This window comes from Zonotrichia albicollis, chromosome 16 (assembly GCF_047830755.1).
Source record: "Zonotrichia albicollis isolate bZonAlb1 chromosome 16, bZonAlb1.hap1, whole genome shotgun sequence".
In the NCBI taxonomy this organism is placed as follows: domain Eukaryota; kingdom Metazoa; phylum Chordata; class Aves; order Passeriformes; family Passerellidae; genus Zonotrichia; species Zonotrichia albicollis.
The window spans coordinates 3,321,078-3,336,223 of record NC_133834.1 but is presented as its reverse complement, the minus strand read 5'-3'; the positions used below and the strand labels follow the sequence as shown (position 1 = coordinate 3,336,223).

The 15,146-nt window shown below is 48.1% G+C and overlaps 1 protein-coding gene across 2 annotated transcripts in view; it reads right to left on the bottom strand.

Moving 5' to 3' along the window:
- RNF216 (ring finger protein 216) overlaps positions 1 to 15,146 on the bottom strand; it is an 81,009-nt gene that overhangs the window by 6,966 nt on the left and 58,897 nt on the right. For both annotated transcript variants that reach the window (XM_074552800.1, XM_074552799.1), the window contains exons 15-17: positions 10,767 to 10,864; positions 8,278 to 8,500; positions 387 to 456 (exon numbers count right to left, since the gene is read on the bottom strand). In XM_074552800.1, coding sequence (XP_074408901.1) covers positions 387 to 456; positions 8,278 to 8,500; positions 10,767 to 10,864 — 391 coding nt within the window. The remainder of the gene's footprint in view (positions 1 to 386; positions 457 to 8,277; positions 8,501 to 10,766; positions 10,865 to 15,146) is intronic.

The window sequence follows — 15,146 nt, the reverse complement described above, 5'->3', positions numbered from 1 at the left end:
AGCAGCCCCATCCAAGCACATTCCACAGCATCACTGCTGCCCCCTGAGCTCTCCAGCCTGGCTGCTTTCGCCACCACTGCCCCACAAAGGGGAACATTTCCCTGCTGTGGGATGTGGGGAAGCCCCTGTGGCCCCCAACACCACAGCTCAGAGGTTTTGCTGCCCCTCAGCTACTTTGCCAAGCAGAGACAGCCACAACGCTGGTGCCACATGAGAGCTGGACACAAATCTTGTGTTTGCTCACAATCCCAGCAAAAATCTGTGCAACAGCACTTTAAAAACAGAGCAGCTCCCAGGAGACCAGAGCCCAGTGCAGGTCCAGAAACCCATCAGCAGCTGATGATGTCCCATCATCCATCCTCAGCCTGATCCCAACATTGACTTACCCCCATTCTTCTTCCTTTGCTCCTCTTCGGCCTCCTTCTGAATCTCATGAATTATCTTCTCATCATCTTCCTGGAAATCAAGGAATACCAACAATCAGTAGGAGAATTCCTGCTGCAGCAGCTCTCTGTTCTCTCAATGCTGCTTTTCTTTTCAGCACATTTTCACCAAAATAGATTCATTTGGCTGAATTGTCCTCATTGGCAGTGGCCTAGATTTACCCAAAAGCAAAGCTGTGATGGGAACTGCAGCAGCACGAATAACCTGCTCTCTATGGAGTATGACCAAGATGCTTGGATCAGCTTTCCAGGGAGATCAGCACTAAAATTCATTGACTTGATGGAAACCAGAGAACAGCGACCCAGCTCCACCCCTCTGAAGAGCTGTTAATCTTTTTAATGGCAATAGTCTATTAAATATTTACATTATCCTAGCACTTGTAGAGTTTCTGGCCCAACAGCTGGAATTAACACAACTTAAATCCTGGCTCTAGTAGCTAAATGGTGCCATTTAGATCTTATCTGTAACTCTAAGAAGGGCATAAATCGAAATATGTTTCTTTAATGTCTGTCTAGAGGTTATAGCAAGAATATTCAGGGCTGCTGCTCACTGAGAAGGCAAGAACAAGCCAGAAATTCAATTTGTCCTGCTGCCTCTCATCACCTTAAGCTCTCTTAAAGGAGCACCAGTGAGATCCAACGATGCAATGAAGCCTCAGGTGAGTTTCTGCATGTCTGTGGGGATGAAACCAAACCTGGGGATTTCAGGGAGAGCAGCCAAACCTCCAGGACAGTGTTTGGAACCCTGAGCCCCAAGTACAAGACTCTGCTTGTTTCAGTCACCCTAATTTCAGTACTGCCAAAACACATACATTTCTTCCTGAACACTCTTAATGTGAAAAATCTCTTATTTTGAAGAGTGCTCTGGAACTAAATCCAAAATGTGCTTCGTGCATGCAGCTACACTGAGATGATTTTAAGCTCCCCAGTCCCCAGCTGACAGTCCTGCACATGCACAGCCTGGGAAGCCTGTGGAGAAATCCCCTCCTCCACCAGCAGATAAGGTTTCCCTGGGAGACTGAAGTTATCTTAACGTGCAGAAAGCCAAAAACTCAATACTTCCCTCCCTTTTATTACTCTCTGAGCCGATGGTTAAAAATTAAAACTTTCCAGGACATGCTTTTTTTGTTTTTTTCTTTCCCTAGCAGGCTGCTTGCATGGGCTGTTAATTACAGCTTATCTATCTCCACAAAAGTGCTGAAGAATGGCTCTTCTGAGCCTATATGGAATGTCAAACTACCCCCCAAATATCAGTATTCCTGGCTGGAAAACCACCTGGGCATGCTCCACAGGCAGCCAAACATCTCCTGCTCTTTAGCTGCCCCAACAGCACTCTCAAAGCTTGGTTTCAAGCTTTAAGACTTGATTTTTATTTTTTTCCTTCTCAGACTATATTTTGCAATGCTGTTGAAAATGGACACGGCTACCACTCTCATTTTATTTTATTACTGGGGAAGATGCACCTGAAGGTTTATGTGACAAGAAATATATTTTAAGCTCAGCTGAGCAAGATCCACCCAGTATCTCCTTTCTTCACACAAAGAATAAATCTTAAAGCCTAGAAATATGTCCTTTAACTTAACAAAATGCTTTTACTTTAGTCTAAGTCTGTGATTACAGAGTAAACTCTTCCCTGTGAGGGTGGGCAGGCCCTGCACAGGTGCCCAGAGAAGCTGTGGCTGCCCCTGGATCCCTGGCAGTGCCCAAGGCCAGGTTGGACAGGGTTTGGAGCAATCTGGGACAGTGGAAGGAGTCCCTGTCCATGGCAGGAGGTGGAACAAGATGAGCTTTGAAATCCTTTCCAACAAAAATCTATGGTTAATCCTGTCAAGTGTTGCTTCCCCTTCCTGTCACCACCCCTGATGCTGCAGCTCTGGTCAGTCCTGCACAAAACTGGACACAAAGAGAACTTTCCCAGCCCCCTCTGCAGGCAGGGCTGCTCCAGCCTCCCAGATTAAAGTGCAGCTGAGCTCCCTGTGCTGGGCTGGACACATCCCTGTGCCCCGGGGCTGCAGGCAGCCCATGGCCCAAGGTGCTGCTGGATTGATGAGTGCAGCTCCCAGAGCTCCTGGGAGCAGCAAACCCATCTGCCAGAGCTCCAAAGCGACCCCAGAGCCCCAGCACAGCACAAAACACATCCCCAAAGTGCAGCAGCCACAGACCCCACTCAGCTCCATCTCCTCAGGGGTTTCAAGAGCCCACAGCACTCCCTGGGTGCAAAAACCTGCCAGGAGCAGACCTGGGTCAGGATGAGGAGTTCCTGACGAGCTCTGAAACCACAAATCACAGCAGAGCCACAACAAACCCCTGTCCAAGAACAGAACTTATCAGCTCTGTTGTTTCTCTGCTGATAAAAGTGCATTTTCCCACTGGAAGGTTAAGAAGTGCTTACACTTAATCTCACATACCAAGACTTAGCTTGGATTTTTTTTTGCACCAGTATTTCTGCAAGACCATTAATATCACAAGAACAAAAAAAACCCCACTGCACATTAAGAGGCTGACATTAAATTTGGCAAGTGATGAATACACAGCACTGTTCAATACCTGCAGTAATTAGGAAAGATCCACATCCCAGATGGAACAAAAGAATTGATGATATGTAAACAGCAAGATAATTTTAGGATGTTCTCAAAGAAAGCTGATGCCACAAGTTCTGCCTAATACATATTGTGTAGGTCAGAATTAAAAAAAAAAACAACCAACAAACAAGTCCTGGTGCTATTTTAGTGAATCTTGCAAAACACTTCTAATTCTTTGGAAGCAAAGGCTGTTTTTTAATACCACAGTAATTAGAAAGATGACAGATTCATCGAGGGGTAAAGCACCCACACCGAAAATTAAGATTTCATTAGCACACTTATGGCTGGTTTTGTGGTGAGAAACCTTTTAACATCACATGGGGTGGATGCTGCAGAAAGATTTCAAAAGCTTCTTATGTCCATTTCCCTGAGCGGGTTCAAGTCCCTAATAAAGGATTAGATTATAATTTTAATGGCCTGTTCACAGGCTGTGTGGATTGAAGGCATTTATCTTGTCAAGTTAACAGTCATCTTCCTGTCAGCTGCCTTGCCTACAGCAAGACAAAAAAAAAAAAAAGAAATAAAGAAGAAAAAAGGAAAAAAGCAACCTCCCAACCCTGGGGGGGGGGGGGTCCTCAGCACTGGGCAGCTTTTGTGAGCAAAGATGTAATTTGGCTTTTCTGCCAGAGAGGAAATGCAGGGCAATGCTACAACGCGGCCCTTCCCCACACTCTGCTGCATCACGGGAGAAGGGAGGTGGCCAAGAGGAAAATGCAAAGGATTTCTGAGATGCATTCACCCTTTTTATCTGCAGAAAGCAGACGTGGCCATTAGCAGGAGCTGTGCTTTCAAGGCACAAAACAGCACCAAGCTTTGCCCCACACCCAGCAGTGGGATGCTCTGGAAAGCAAAAGGAAAAGCCAAGGAAAACAAATCTGATCCCTGGCCAGTGTGGGAGCCTGCCCCTGCCATCCCCCACCTGGGAAAGGCTCTCAGCATGGCATGGAGGAAGCTTTTCCTTTCAGCCCTCTGCCATTGAATCCAGGGAATGCAGCGAGCACGGAGCCAATCACAGCAGCACAGGGGGCTCGGTCTGGGGATGGATTAGCGAGGAGCAGGGCTGGGTTGCTAAGAGAGGCACCTTTTCATGGCAGGGAGGCCTGACCCAACAACGCTGCTGCACAGACACCTCACCCACATCCACACAGGGCCCTGCCACAGGCAGAGAGAGCTGCTGGAGAAACAAACTGCCCTTGGGAATGAGAAAATACAGCAGCAAAGGAGATAAAAGCTCAGCAAGTCACACAGAGACAACCTCCCCCCAAATAAAACCTCCTCTGCCCAGAACAAAAGTGCCAGCCAGGGAGCTTTTGAAAGCTCTGTTTTTATCTCCTGCGCTTCTCGTTATCTTTAATTATTAAGTGTCACCGGGAAGCGGCTGCCGCCTCCTGAAAAGAGGGAAAACAAGAGTCCTGGTGCCTATTTCTGGGCTCTGCAACTCCTCCCCTACTTTACAAAGTGCTTCAGCACCACTGCCTCCCCCTTTCTGCCTCTTTACTGCTTTCTTTTTTCCACATACGTGTGGCCGCAGCCGTTCCTAATAAACTCGAAATGATTTTTCACAACGGAGGCTTCCAAAGGACTGAGGGGTTTTGTTTCAAATCATTCCCAGATCAGCTGCAGAGAGGCTGAGCAAGAACAGGCCTGGGCTGTCTCTGGGTGCTGCTCCATGCAGCAGGAAGCAGGGATAAAAGCAGCCTGTGCTCTAACTGGAACAGGGCATCCGCAGTGCTGCAGGAAAAGGGGGGCCAGCATGGGGACCAAGCACACGCTGGAGTTCAAGAAATGCAGAGTTATTTTAGCAACAGGCATTCTGTATCTTTGTGTGAATTCCCCTGGATGAACCATATGCTTATGATTGAGGCATTTTATAGCAGTTAAAAAAACCCCAAACCCACCACAAACTCCACATCCTAAATTTAGGGGAGCTTCCCCCCACCCTCCTCATTTCCAAATCCTAAAGGCAGCACTGTGCACTCCATGCATTTCCTTGATGCATTTGAAGTTTTACAGAGTCTTCTCTCAACATCATCTTTTTATAACACCAGAAGGGGGGATAATTGCAAACACCTCATGATGATTAGTCTTCTGCTTTGAACTTTAACTATGGGCCTTTGGGAGGGTTTTAAGAGTTTACTGAAAACATCTTAAAACTTGAAAGCCAAAAAAGCCTCTGTGCAATATTACTGAGAGCCCAAAGATGAGTATTAAATTCAAAATAATACATTTGAGAGCAGAACCCGATTTACCAGAATGCATTAATCCCATTGCATCCCAGGATTTGTAAAAAGTGGATGAAATGCACACAAGCAGCCTTAGGTTTGCTACAGATATTTAGAAATCAGGGCAAACACAGCCCCTGCATCCCAGAGCCAGTTTGTAGAACCTGAGTGTCCTGAGTTAGGAAGGATCCACAAAGATCATCAAGCCCAGCTTGTGGCTCTGCACAGGACACCCAACAATCCCTCCCTGTGCCTGGTGATGTCCAAATGCTCCTGGAGCTGTGGCAGCCTCGGGGCTGTACCCATTCCCTGGAGAGCCTCTCCAGTGCCCCAGCACCCTCTGGGGGCAGAACCTTCTCTTGATATCCAACCTAAACCTCCCTGGCACAGCTCCACGTGTTCCCTTGGGTCCTGTCCCTGCTCACAGGGAGCAGAGATTGGAGCTGCAGCCCCCAATCAATCTCCCCTCAGCAGAACAAACCAAATAGCCTCAACCACTCCTCAGACAGCTTCCCCTCAAGGCCCTGCACCATCTCTCTGGATGCTTTCTAACAGCTTTATTCCCACTGTTCCCTCCTGAGCTTTGGCAATGTTGCATCAGCCTCTCCTGCAGAGCAGAGCCTGCATGGGCTGGGGGACACGAGGAATTGTGGCCAAGCAGCTCCCTGGGAAGGGCCCCTGGCACCTCCTGCAGGGATGCAGGGCACCAGTTAGCTCCAGAGGAAATGCAGGGATTAAACAATTCCTGCCTGGCCCCCCTGGAAGCTGCTCACCACAGCAGGACTGCAGCTTGTATCAGAGCCAGCAAATATTGCACCGATACTTTTAAATCAGACTCCAGCCTGATTACAGCTTAGGGACAAAATCTTAACTAACCTTTAATTATGGGAAATTTTGAAGCCTCTGCTTTACTCTCTCAAGATCATTTGAGACAAAGACTAACAGATGCTGCCATTCCTAGAGGACTGCCTTTAATTTGTTTTTAACCCAAGCTAATGAATAGGTTTACTTATACTTTCACAAGAATTGTTTCAGACTGGGAAAACATTAAACATTTGGAAAAGAACAAAGGTTCCCTATTTTAAAGAAACCTGAATTTTGCTGTAAATAATAGGGATTTTAGAATCAAACCAGATGTTTCAAAGCCATGCCTTGGATGGACCTTATCCCTGGCAAAGGACAGAACACTACTGATGCAATGGTCTTTTGCTCTTTCAAATCTCCATGTCAAGACTCAAATGCCATTTTCCTCTTTACATCTACCAGGCTAATTCTTGTCTGCACATCCCATATGGGAGCAGAGATCACCCTGGAGGGGTTGGGTTGGTGTCCCTAAGCCCCTTGTGAGGCAGGACCATGCACACAGGTACCATCATTGCAGCTTCAAGCCAGCAGTGAGTTTTGTGTTACTCATTGCACTGCAGCAAGGACAGTCACCCAGCTTCACCTCCCCAGCCCACCAGCACTCCATCATCCCAAAAAGAATTAAATAATAAAAGAGCAGGCAGTGCCAGCTCTGTGCTGACAGTGGGAAATTTTTCTTTGCCACAACATTGGTTAATTAGAGAGGTGGAAAGGGCCTGGTGACAGTGGCCTCTTTGTGCTGCTTATTTATTTATTTATTTGGAAGTACAGTACGAGCTTTTTTGAGAGGCCTCATGTTTGCTCTGGCTCTGAACAAATGCCATCCCCCAGCACAATCAGCAGCCTGGCAGGAACAACGGATGCCAGCACTGCTGAGCCCCAAATCACATCCTGCTGGAAAAGGAGTGGGACAGCAATCCCAGGAACTCAGAACCAGGTGTCAGAAACGCTCCAGGGGTGCCTGCAAGGAGGAGGCTGTGTGTAGTTTAACAGCTCACACTGACAGGATAATTCAGGGAATAAAAGCAGGCAAGCAAAAGACTTGGAAGCTTATGCTGGTTGTGACATTGCTGGGAGATCCCCAAGAGCCTGGAGGTAGAAAGGAGAGATTTAGAGTGGATTTTCCCTGACTCTGTGCAGATGCAGGATTGTGCACATTCCCTGCAGACAGGGGGGCTGCGAACAGCCTGGAAAGCTGCAGAAACCCAAGACAAAGAACCATTAGGAAAAAGGAAGTTCAGGCCAGCCCTGGGAAGGCAGATCCACGTTCATGTTTCTCTACGGCTTTGCTAAAATCAGGAAATTCAACTCCTGCTCCTTCCAACACTCCTGGATTTACAGTACTGAAGACCTCTATTTACAGACACTTACTTGCTGCAGCAAGTTTTCCCAAGCCTGTCACAGATAGGAGCTGTATTAAATTACTACAGCTCACTCCACACTTCAGCTCTCCCTCTGCAGCTGTTGACAACAGCCCCGAGAAGGGACCCAACTACAACTCTGGGCTTGCAGGCACTTTTCTGATGGGTCCATCTCTGTGACAGGATCGACAGCCAGCAGTCAGATAATCTGGGCACCAAAACCACAATTCTCCTTGTCTCCAAATGCCAAGCCATGCCAACAGCCTCTCAGCTGCAAAAGCAGGAGTGAGTCCCAATAATCCCAAAGCTGGCTGCCGTGCCTGGTGCCAGCATTGCTCCCCACCAGCCTCACTCTCCAGAACAGCACTCAGCACTTCCAGCACTTCAATCCTTGTAAACTATAGTAAATTGTACCTATGGTCCTGCTTCTAATGTGGCTACTGCCTTTGTGCTTACCATACATAATGCCACTGTTTAAGTTATCCATCCCATCATTGCACTAGAATTAAATAATGAAAAAACAGTGCTCTACCCTTCAAACATAGAGTGTAGGCACAAAAAGTGATTGAAAAGTGAAAGGAGCTGATTTTTCCTAAAGCAACACCAGCTCCTCCCAAGCTGTGGTCAGATGTGTCTCTGTGCTGTTGCAGGATCCCAGTGTGGTGTTTTAGCTGCCTTGGGAAAGAGAAAAGTCGAGCTGACTAAAACCATTTCCCCCCAGTGGAATGTGCGTATTGCAAAGCGCGGTGTGGGTGCTGATTGAAACTGGGGTGAGAATCATTGACGAAACTCCTTTGTTACTTACTGTGGGGTCTGTCCAGAGGGAGCACTTGGCACAGTCCTGGCAGGGTGCCCCGGGGGAGCGGGGGTGCTGGCAGAAGTGGTCGTAGCCGTTGATGGCAGCCCGGCAGAGGTAGCACATCTGGGCGCCGCAGCGGCACGACATGCGGTTACAGCCCTCCGACTTGATCAGGCCTGTCCCACACTTGTGGCACTTCCTAATGCGGGCAGCTGTCATCTTCTCCTCTCTGCAGGACCAGGGAGAATTAGCAAAGGGGTGTTTGCACTCACCAGCCTGTGATAAAATGACTTTTACACCTCCCCAGCAAGGCTTTAACCCCCTCCTCTCTGCACTGATTCCATCCCCAAGCCCGCTGCTGTTCCAAGGAGGTCTGGGCTCAGCTCCACTTGGAGCCAGCCCATGACAACTCAAGAACAAAATCAGTGAAAAAAAGTCAATCACTGGCTGCATGCTGCAGCCCTGATCCTGGTTTCCACGAGAGCCAAAGCACCAGCCTCTGGCTTGGGAGGAATTTGAGATGCAAGTTCAAGAGCCAAAGGGCACATGGATGCTTGAGCTGGCTGAAGGAAAATACAGCCAAGGAGATAAAGTTCAGGAAAAGCAAACATTTGGCTGTCACCTCCAGCTTTTATGTTTGCCTGTTGCTCTGGCTACAAAGTTGCCATGACCATGTATTTCTCTTCCAAGCCTGGCTGCCATGCTCCAGATTCACTTAGTGTTTGTTAAATTTAAATCAGTAACTGAAAAATAATCACAATTCCCCATAGAGGTGTTATCTTTTCTCTAAGATTCCCTACATACATTTTGCAGACATTATTGCTTTAGGTTTAAGAAATGGGTTTTCATCTACCAGAGCACAAGTGGGAATCCAGGACAAAGCTCAATCCCTGTTCCCAAGGGACCTCCTGGCAGTGACACACACTCTAGCACAGGCTCAGCTCACAGCAAGACTGTTTTGGCACAGAAATGAAGAAAGGCTCGGTCATTTAATTAAAAGACTTCAGAATATAAATTATCATCCTGAGGGCCCATTTTCTGACCGCTGGAGATCATGTTACACTTTAATTCACAACCTAGAAGTGAAATTTGATGACAGCAGAGCAAAGCCGGCGTGTTTGCATGGAGGGAAGCACAATTCTTCTGACACTGGGGAAGGATCATCCTTAGCCAGCCATCTCCACCCAGCTGCTTCAGCATCTGCAAAGCTAACAAATGTCTGGGAGATGGCAGGGAGGTGTTTTTGAGGACTACAGCACAGCCCCACAAACTGCTCCATCAGCACCACCGGAGGAGCAGGGAATGGTGAGGTGGGAACTTCCCAGCCTTGCAGACACCCAAGGTTCCCACAGAGTTGCAGCCAGCATGACCTGCACCCAGGCCTGTGGAGATGTGCTAAGAATAGGCACAAAAAGCCAACTTGAGAGTGACTCTCCTTGGAGCTGCAGCTGCTCTTCCCTCTGCCACTCAACAGGATGCTGTCAATGCAGATTTTTTTTTGGAAACTTTGAGCAAGGCAGGAAGTTTAGCCTGAACTCCAGCTGGGCTTCCCTTTCCTTATGCAGGGCTTCAAAAGGAAGTTTTTATTGTATCAGGCAGTTAGACTCATCTATCCACAGACACAATCTGCTGAAGGTTTTGAAACTGGTATTTTTTCCTTATTAGGGACATGACAACTCATTCCTCCTCTCTCTCATCCCTTTTTCCTACAGGGAAAGGATCAGCAGAGAAAAAAAAGTAATATAAAATCTGTAAAGATTTTCTTCTGAATTAGGGACTGTGGGATGAGCAAGCAAGAATCATTCAAATCCCAGTGGTGGAGCTTTCCAACCTCTACTCAAGCCAGACAGACTAAACCAGAGAGGAAGGGATTGGGCAATGTGGGCAAGTCCCACTTGGCTGCACCAGACATTTAGCTCCATGGATGAAAATTCCCTCGTTTCCTGAAGGCAGAGGATTTTGTCATTTACTGTAGATAAGAGGGAAATCAAACTGCAAAAGATTTTAGGGTAACAGGATTTACATCTGCATATTTCAAAATGTGACTGCACTTTGTAACAATTCCTACAAACTGGTTAGAAACAGGCAAAAGCTTCAGGAGGAAAACACATCCTCTCCCACAAAGCAGCAGCTGAGCAAACAGTGCAGTTTCCACTGCAGATTTTCAAAGGCCAGTAACGACCTACTGTGACTCAATCCACTCCTCTGCCTCCACCTCCCTTCTCCCCCCAGCGATGCCAATGGGGGTTTCTCACCTCGGAGAAGGACCAGGTGCCAGCCTGCAGACACTGGGCCAGCCAGAGGAGCAGGCTGGGCTGGTGACAGCTTTCCCACGTTCTCAAATTACCAGCTGGAGCTGCTGCCAAGTGTCTTTCACAGACAGAAATCCCATCCTGGGAGCTGCCTGACCCCTCAGCTCTGCCATGGCCAGGACTGAGGGACAGAGTGCTGTGAGTGCCAGCTCATCCACCTCCCTGTCTTCCCCTCTCACTTACATGGATGTCCTGTATTTGATGTCATCCTTCTCAGCCAGCTGCTCACAGGTGAGATTCATGTGCTCCTTCCACAGCCCCTGGCACTTCCGACACGTCTCCTGAGGAGGATAACAAACATTAAAGGAAGGAAAAAAAACCACCCAGCACATCACTAACAGCTTTAAAAACTGTAAAAAATCCCCCATCAAGCTGCAGGTGAGGGTGGGGCTGGCAGGATGGTACAGTGATCTGCACGTTTGTCCTCCATAAGAGACCAAAGGCCACAGATAATGGGAGCCAAAAGTCTTTCCAAGGCACAAGAAAAAAAAAAAAAATAAACCCATAAATCCTCATCACCTAAAACTCATGGGACAGCTCCCAGGCTCACCAATCACAACCCAGAGGAGGCTGCAAAGGTAAAAATGTGGTGCCAAAGGACATCAAGTTCATCAGTTTCCTGACCAAAATCCTTCACCTTCACATAAAGGGCTTCTAATTCCACCATTGATGGAAACTTTGCAGTTACTTCAAAACCTCAGCTTCACCAGGCACACAAGCAAACATATATATATTGTTTTAGAAAATGTCACAAAATAAATGATTAAACAGCTGAAAAATAGAATCTGGACAAACATCCATAAAACCGAGGTAGGATATGAACAAATATTTACAAACTTAACCAGAAGAGTTGGACTAAACTTAGAGCGAGTAGCTGAACTCTCTTGTTCCTGCAAATTCTTTAGCAACAAGGCTCTAATCCAGGACTGGTAAAGTTGCATGGAGCAGGATTGCTGTGGAGGCACAATTAGGAAAGAAGCTTGGACCAACACTGGGGACAGAGCTGATTTTTTTCAGTTGGCTGGCCAAAGAAAACAATTTTGTTTTGGGTCAAACAAGAGATTTTCCTTTAATTTGAGGAAGATTAAAAAACATCCAGATCAGACTTGAAAAAAATCCATGTTTTATGATCCAACTGTTTCATCTTCAGGATGGCTGGGACTTGGACTCTTAGATCCAACCTTCCCCCTGGCAGGAAAACCCATCTGGCTATGCAGCATCCTTTTCCCCTGCACACCAGAAAAGGTCCCAAAAGAGCTTTGCCCAGCCCTGATCTCACTATCAGCAAAATACAACCACTGCACAGACAGATCTTACTTGATTTCATTTACCTCCATTTCATTTTAATGAAGAAATTGGCCGTTTATGTGAGATATGAAAGAAGAAAATGCTTCAAGACACACGTAGGCAGCAGCACTCTTTTGATCGTGAATCAGACAAACAGGATGAAGGCCAAAGCTTCCAAGGAAGCCACCCTAGGAGGGGGGGATGCAAAATGGGGCCTTGTTTGTATCTGTGCTCGCTGGGAGATGCCCAACTGCTCCTGCTTTCATCTGGGGAATGAAAGGCTCCTGGGCCTGGCTGCAGACAGGGGGTGAGGGCTGCACTGAGCTGTGACTGCATCCCAAAACCCAGCAGAGCATTCTGTGATCACTCACCTTGCAAATGCACCCCTTGGCAGGCAGGCACTGGTTTTAGGGGCAGTAAATGCCTCGGGTTCTATTGATTCTCATGAATCATTCATCACAGCCTGTGTTTTCCTGCTAAAGCTGTTAAAACAGGCACCATTTTGTGTGCATTTTTGGCAGGCCACATCTGGCTGCTGGCGGCACAGGAGGATCAGACTGGGAGCTGTTCACATACCTCCATGAGGACCCACCTCCCCTTTATTCCCAACACCTGGCCACATGCCATTCCAAGATCAAAAGTGCCTCAGGTTGCCTTTTTTTAAAATGTACACCAAGGGTTAAAAAGAGCCTTTGGAGCCCTGTTACACAGAACTGCTTCCACATGCCAGCAACAGAGATTTAACAGCTTTTTGCCAGGAGGGCTGGCACATTTTCCAGCCAGGAGCCTGCTATTCCCAATTACTTAACTCCAGGAGCCTCCTCTGCTGCCCAAACGATGCCCTTCAGAAGCAGATGGTGCCACTTAGACCCTCATCCCAAGTCATTCCCTTGTGCTCCTGCCTCCAGCCCAGTGGCCATTGCAAACAATGCTCTCCCTGGAGCCCAGGCTGCTCTTATTTGCCAAACAGTTGTCTCCTGCACTCAGGAAAAGGGATTTCTGTGCAGGCAAGGAGAAAGGGAAGAGACAAGGCCTGTGCATTCCTGGGATGGCACCACAGGAGGGATCCTGTTCCCCGTGTGGCTCAGCAGCTCCCACCGCAGCTGTGCACATTTCTGGGATCCCTCCCAAGCTGTGCTGTCCTCAAGGAGCTGCAAACCCACAGGCAGCTGGGCCTGTGCCAATGCACCCCATGAAGGGACAGCCCTGTGGCTTCCCAGCTCCCGAGTGTCACCTGGTGCTGCCTCTGGCTGAGCAACGTCCTCTCCACGGGAGGCTTGGGAACTGCACCACACACGTGTCATTGGCAGAACCCGTTGGGATTTTTCCCCTTATTCTACCCAAAATTGGCACATTGTTTGACCCCTTCACACAGCCCATGGTTCAGACAGCAGCTACTGCCCCAGTACCACAACTGAGCTCACAGCCCTTGCCCAAGAAAAGTGACCTTTTTAAACTTCTGCTGAGTCAAACCCAACCCACTTGGCTGATGAGGGTTTTGCACATCTCACACAATAACAATTCTGAACTCTACAATTTCCACAAAGAGTTCTTTTCCTTCAGAACCATCCCTTTGTTTGTTAATGGAAGATACTGTCCCATTACCACATTAATTAACCTAAACATGCAGTGGAACAGCTGATTTTTGCAACCAACCTGGATTATTTCCATGGGAAGAGCAGCACAAGGTACCAAGACTGCAGCAATATAAGGCACCACCTAAACCCAGAAAGAGGGAACAAGTCCTTCCCTGCCCTGAAATCATCTACTCTAAAAGCATAGTAGCCAAAAAGCACCTCAGTCCACCAAAATAAAGATCCTTCCCAACTTCTTCAGCACTTGGTCCCTTAGCAAACCCTGCTGTACTCAGGCAGGGGCACTTGTGTTTTAGCTTTAACAGCACTTCAGCTGAATGCATAATTTCTGGATGCTGTGAACTCCATGTTTTCTCCTGCCTTCTCCCAGCCCACTGCTCCTCACAGGCAGGTACAGCTAAGGCAGCTTCAGGTGCTGAACAAGTCCTGGCCTTAGGAAATGGCTCCAAACCAGGCATGGAGACAGGAGATGCAGAATCTGCTGCCTGTTACATCTGCCCCAGCTTGGCAGGCAGCCTGGACAGTCCATTACTGCTGTGCTGGCCGAGGGAGGATGTGATGGAGAGGGTGTTTAATCTCACCCTGTAATCTCCTCACTGTACATCTGTTGGAGGCAGTGGCTCCACTTCCTCCCGCTGCCCGCCAGGAAGCAGCCGGGATTAACACAAACATGTTTGGGTTCAGGAGGATCCTTTGTTCCCAGGGTCAGTGCTGCATGTGCAGCTTTCTGTGCTCAGGGCCAGCCTGGCCAAGGGTGGACACTTTGCACAACCCTTCAACACCATTGTTAATTATCTCAGCACCTAATGAAGTGGCAAGGAGTGTTTTATATTAATTTACCACCCTCCTCAGCACTTTGGCTGGTACTTCCAATGGATGCTACTGTTTTAAACACAGCCTAGAGTTTTTTTCCCTCACCCTATCATCAACTAAAAATAACTCTCCAAAGTCCATCCCACTCATCACGGGGGGCAAAAATCCCAAGTAATCAACTTTTCCTTGCCAGTCTCCACATTCTCTTGGCCACAGTGAGTAATAGAAGTCACTTTTCCTGATTGCAACCTAAACAAATGCCACATGGACAAAAACATCAGATGATCCACCCAGATCCCAGCCCGGCTGCCCACGGCATTCCCGCCTGCCCGCTTGTGCCGGAGGAGTTTACACGGAGCCATTTACTGACTGAGCAAAACGCAGAGAGGGTGGGGGAAACTCCACTTAAACAACAACAGGCAACAGCCCCGGCTGTCGGCACCGCCCCCTGAGCTCCCCTCAGCCCTCCATATGCTGGGTAATGAAATCCTTGTGTGGTTCCCTGCATCCCCCAGGAAGGGCGAGGTGCACACTCCAGCCCTGGCACACGGGGGATGCTGGCAGCACGGAGGGGAGGCAGCCTGGGACCGAGCCCCAGTGATTGATTTGCTGCTTCCTCCTGCTCTCGGACATGCAACAGCACGGGCTGACCCCAAACAAGCTGAGCTTTACCCAAAGCAGATGTGAATGAAAGTGCCTCAGAACAGCACCTCGGGGCCAGTCCGTACCGTGCTGCTTTAATTAAAGAGCTGCAATTCCCAACCACATGAGTTAATGGGAAAACAAAGAACCACAGAGTCTTCCTCCCCACAAAGTCTCACTGTTATAAAGCTGCACTGACCTTGACTAAAAATTGATGCAGAAGTTG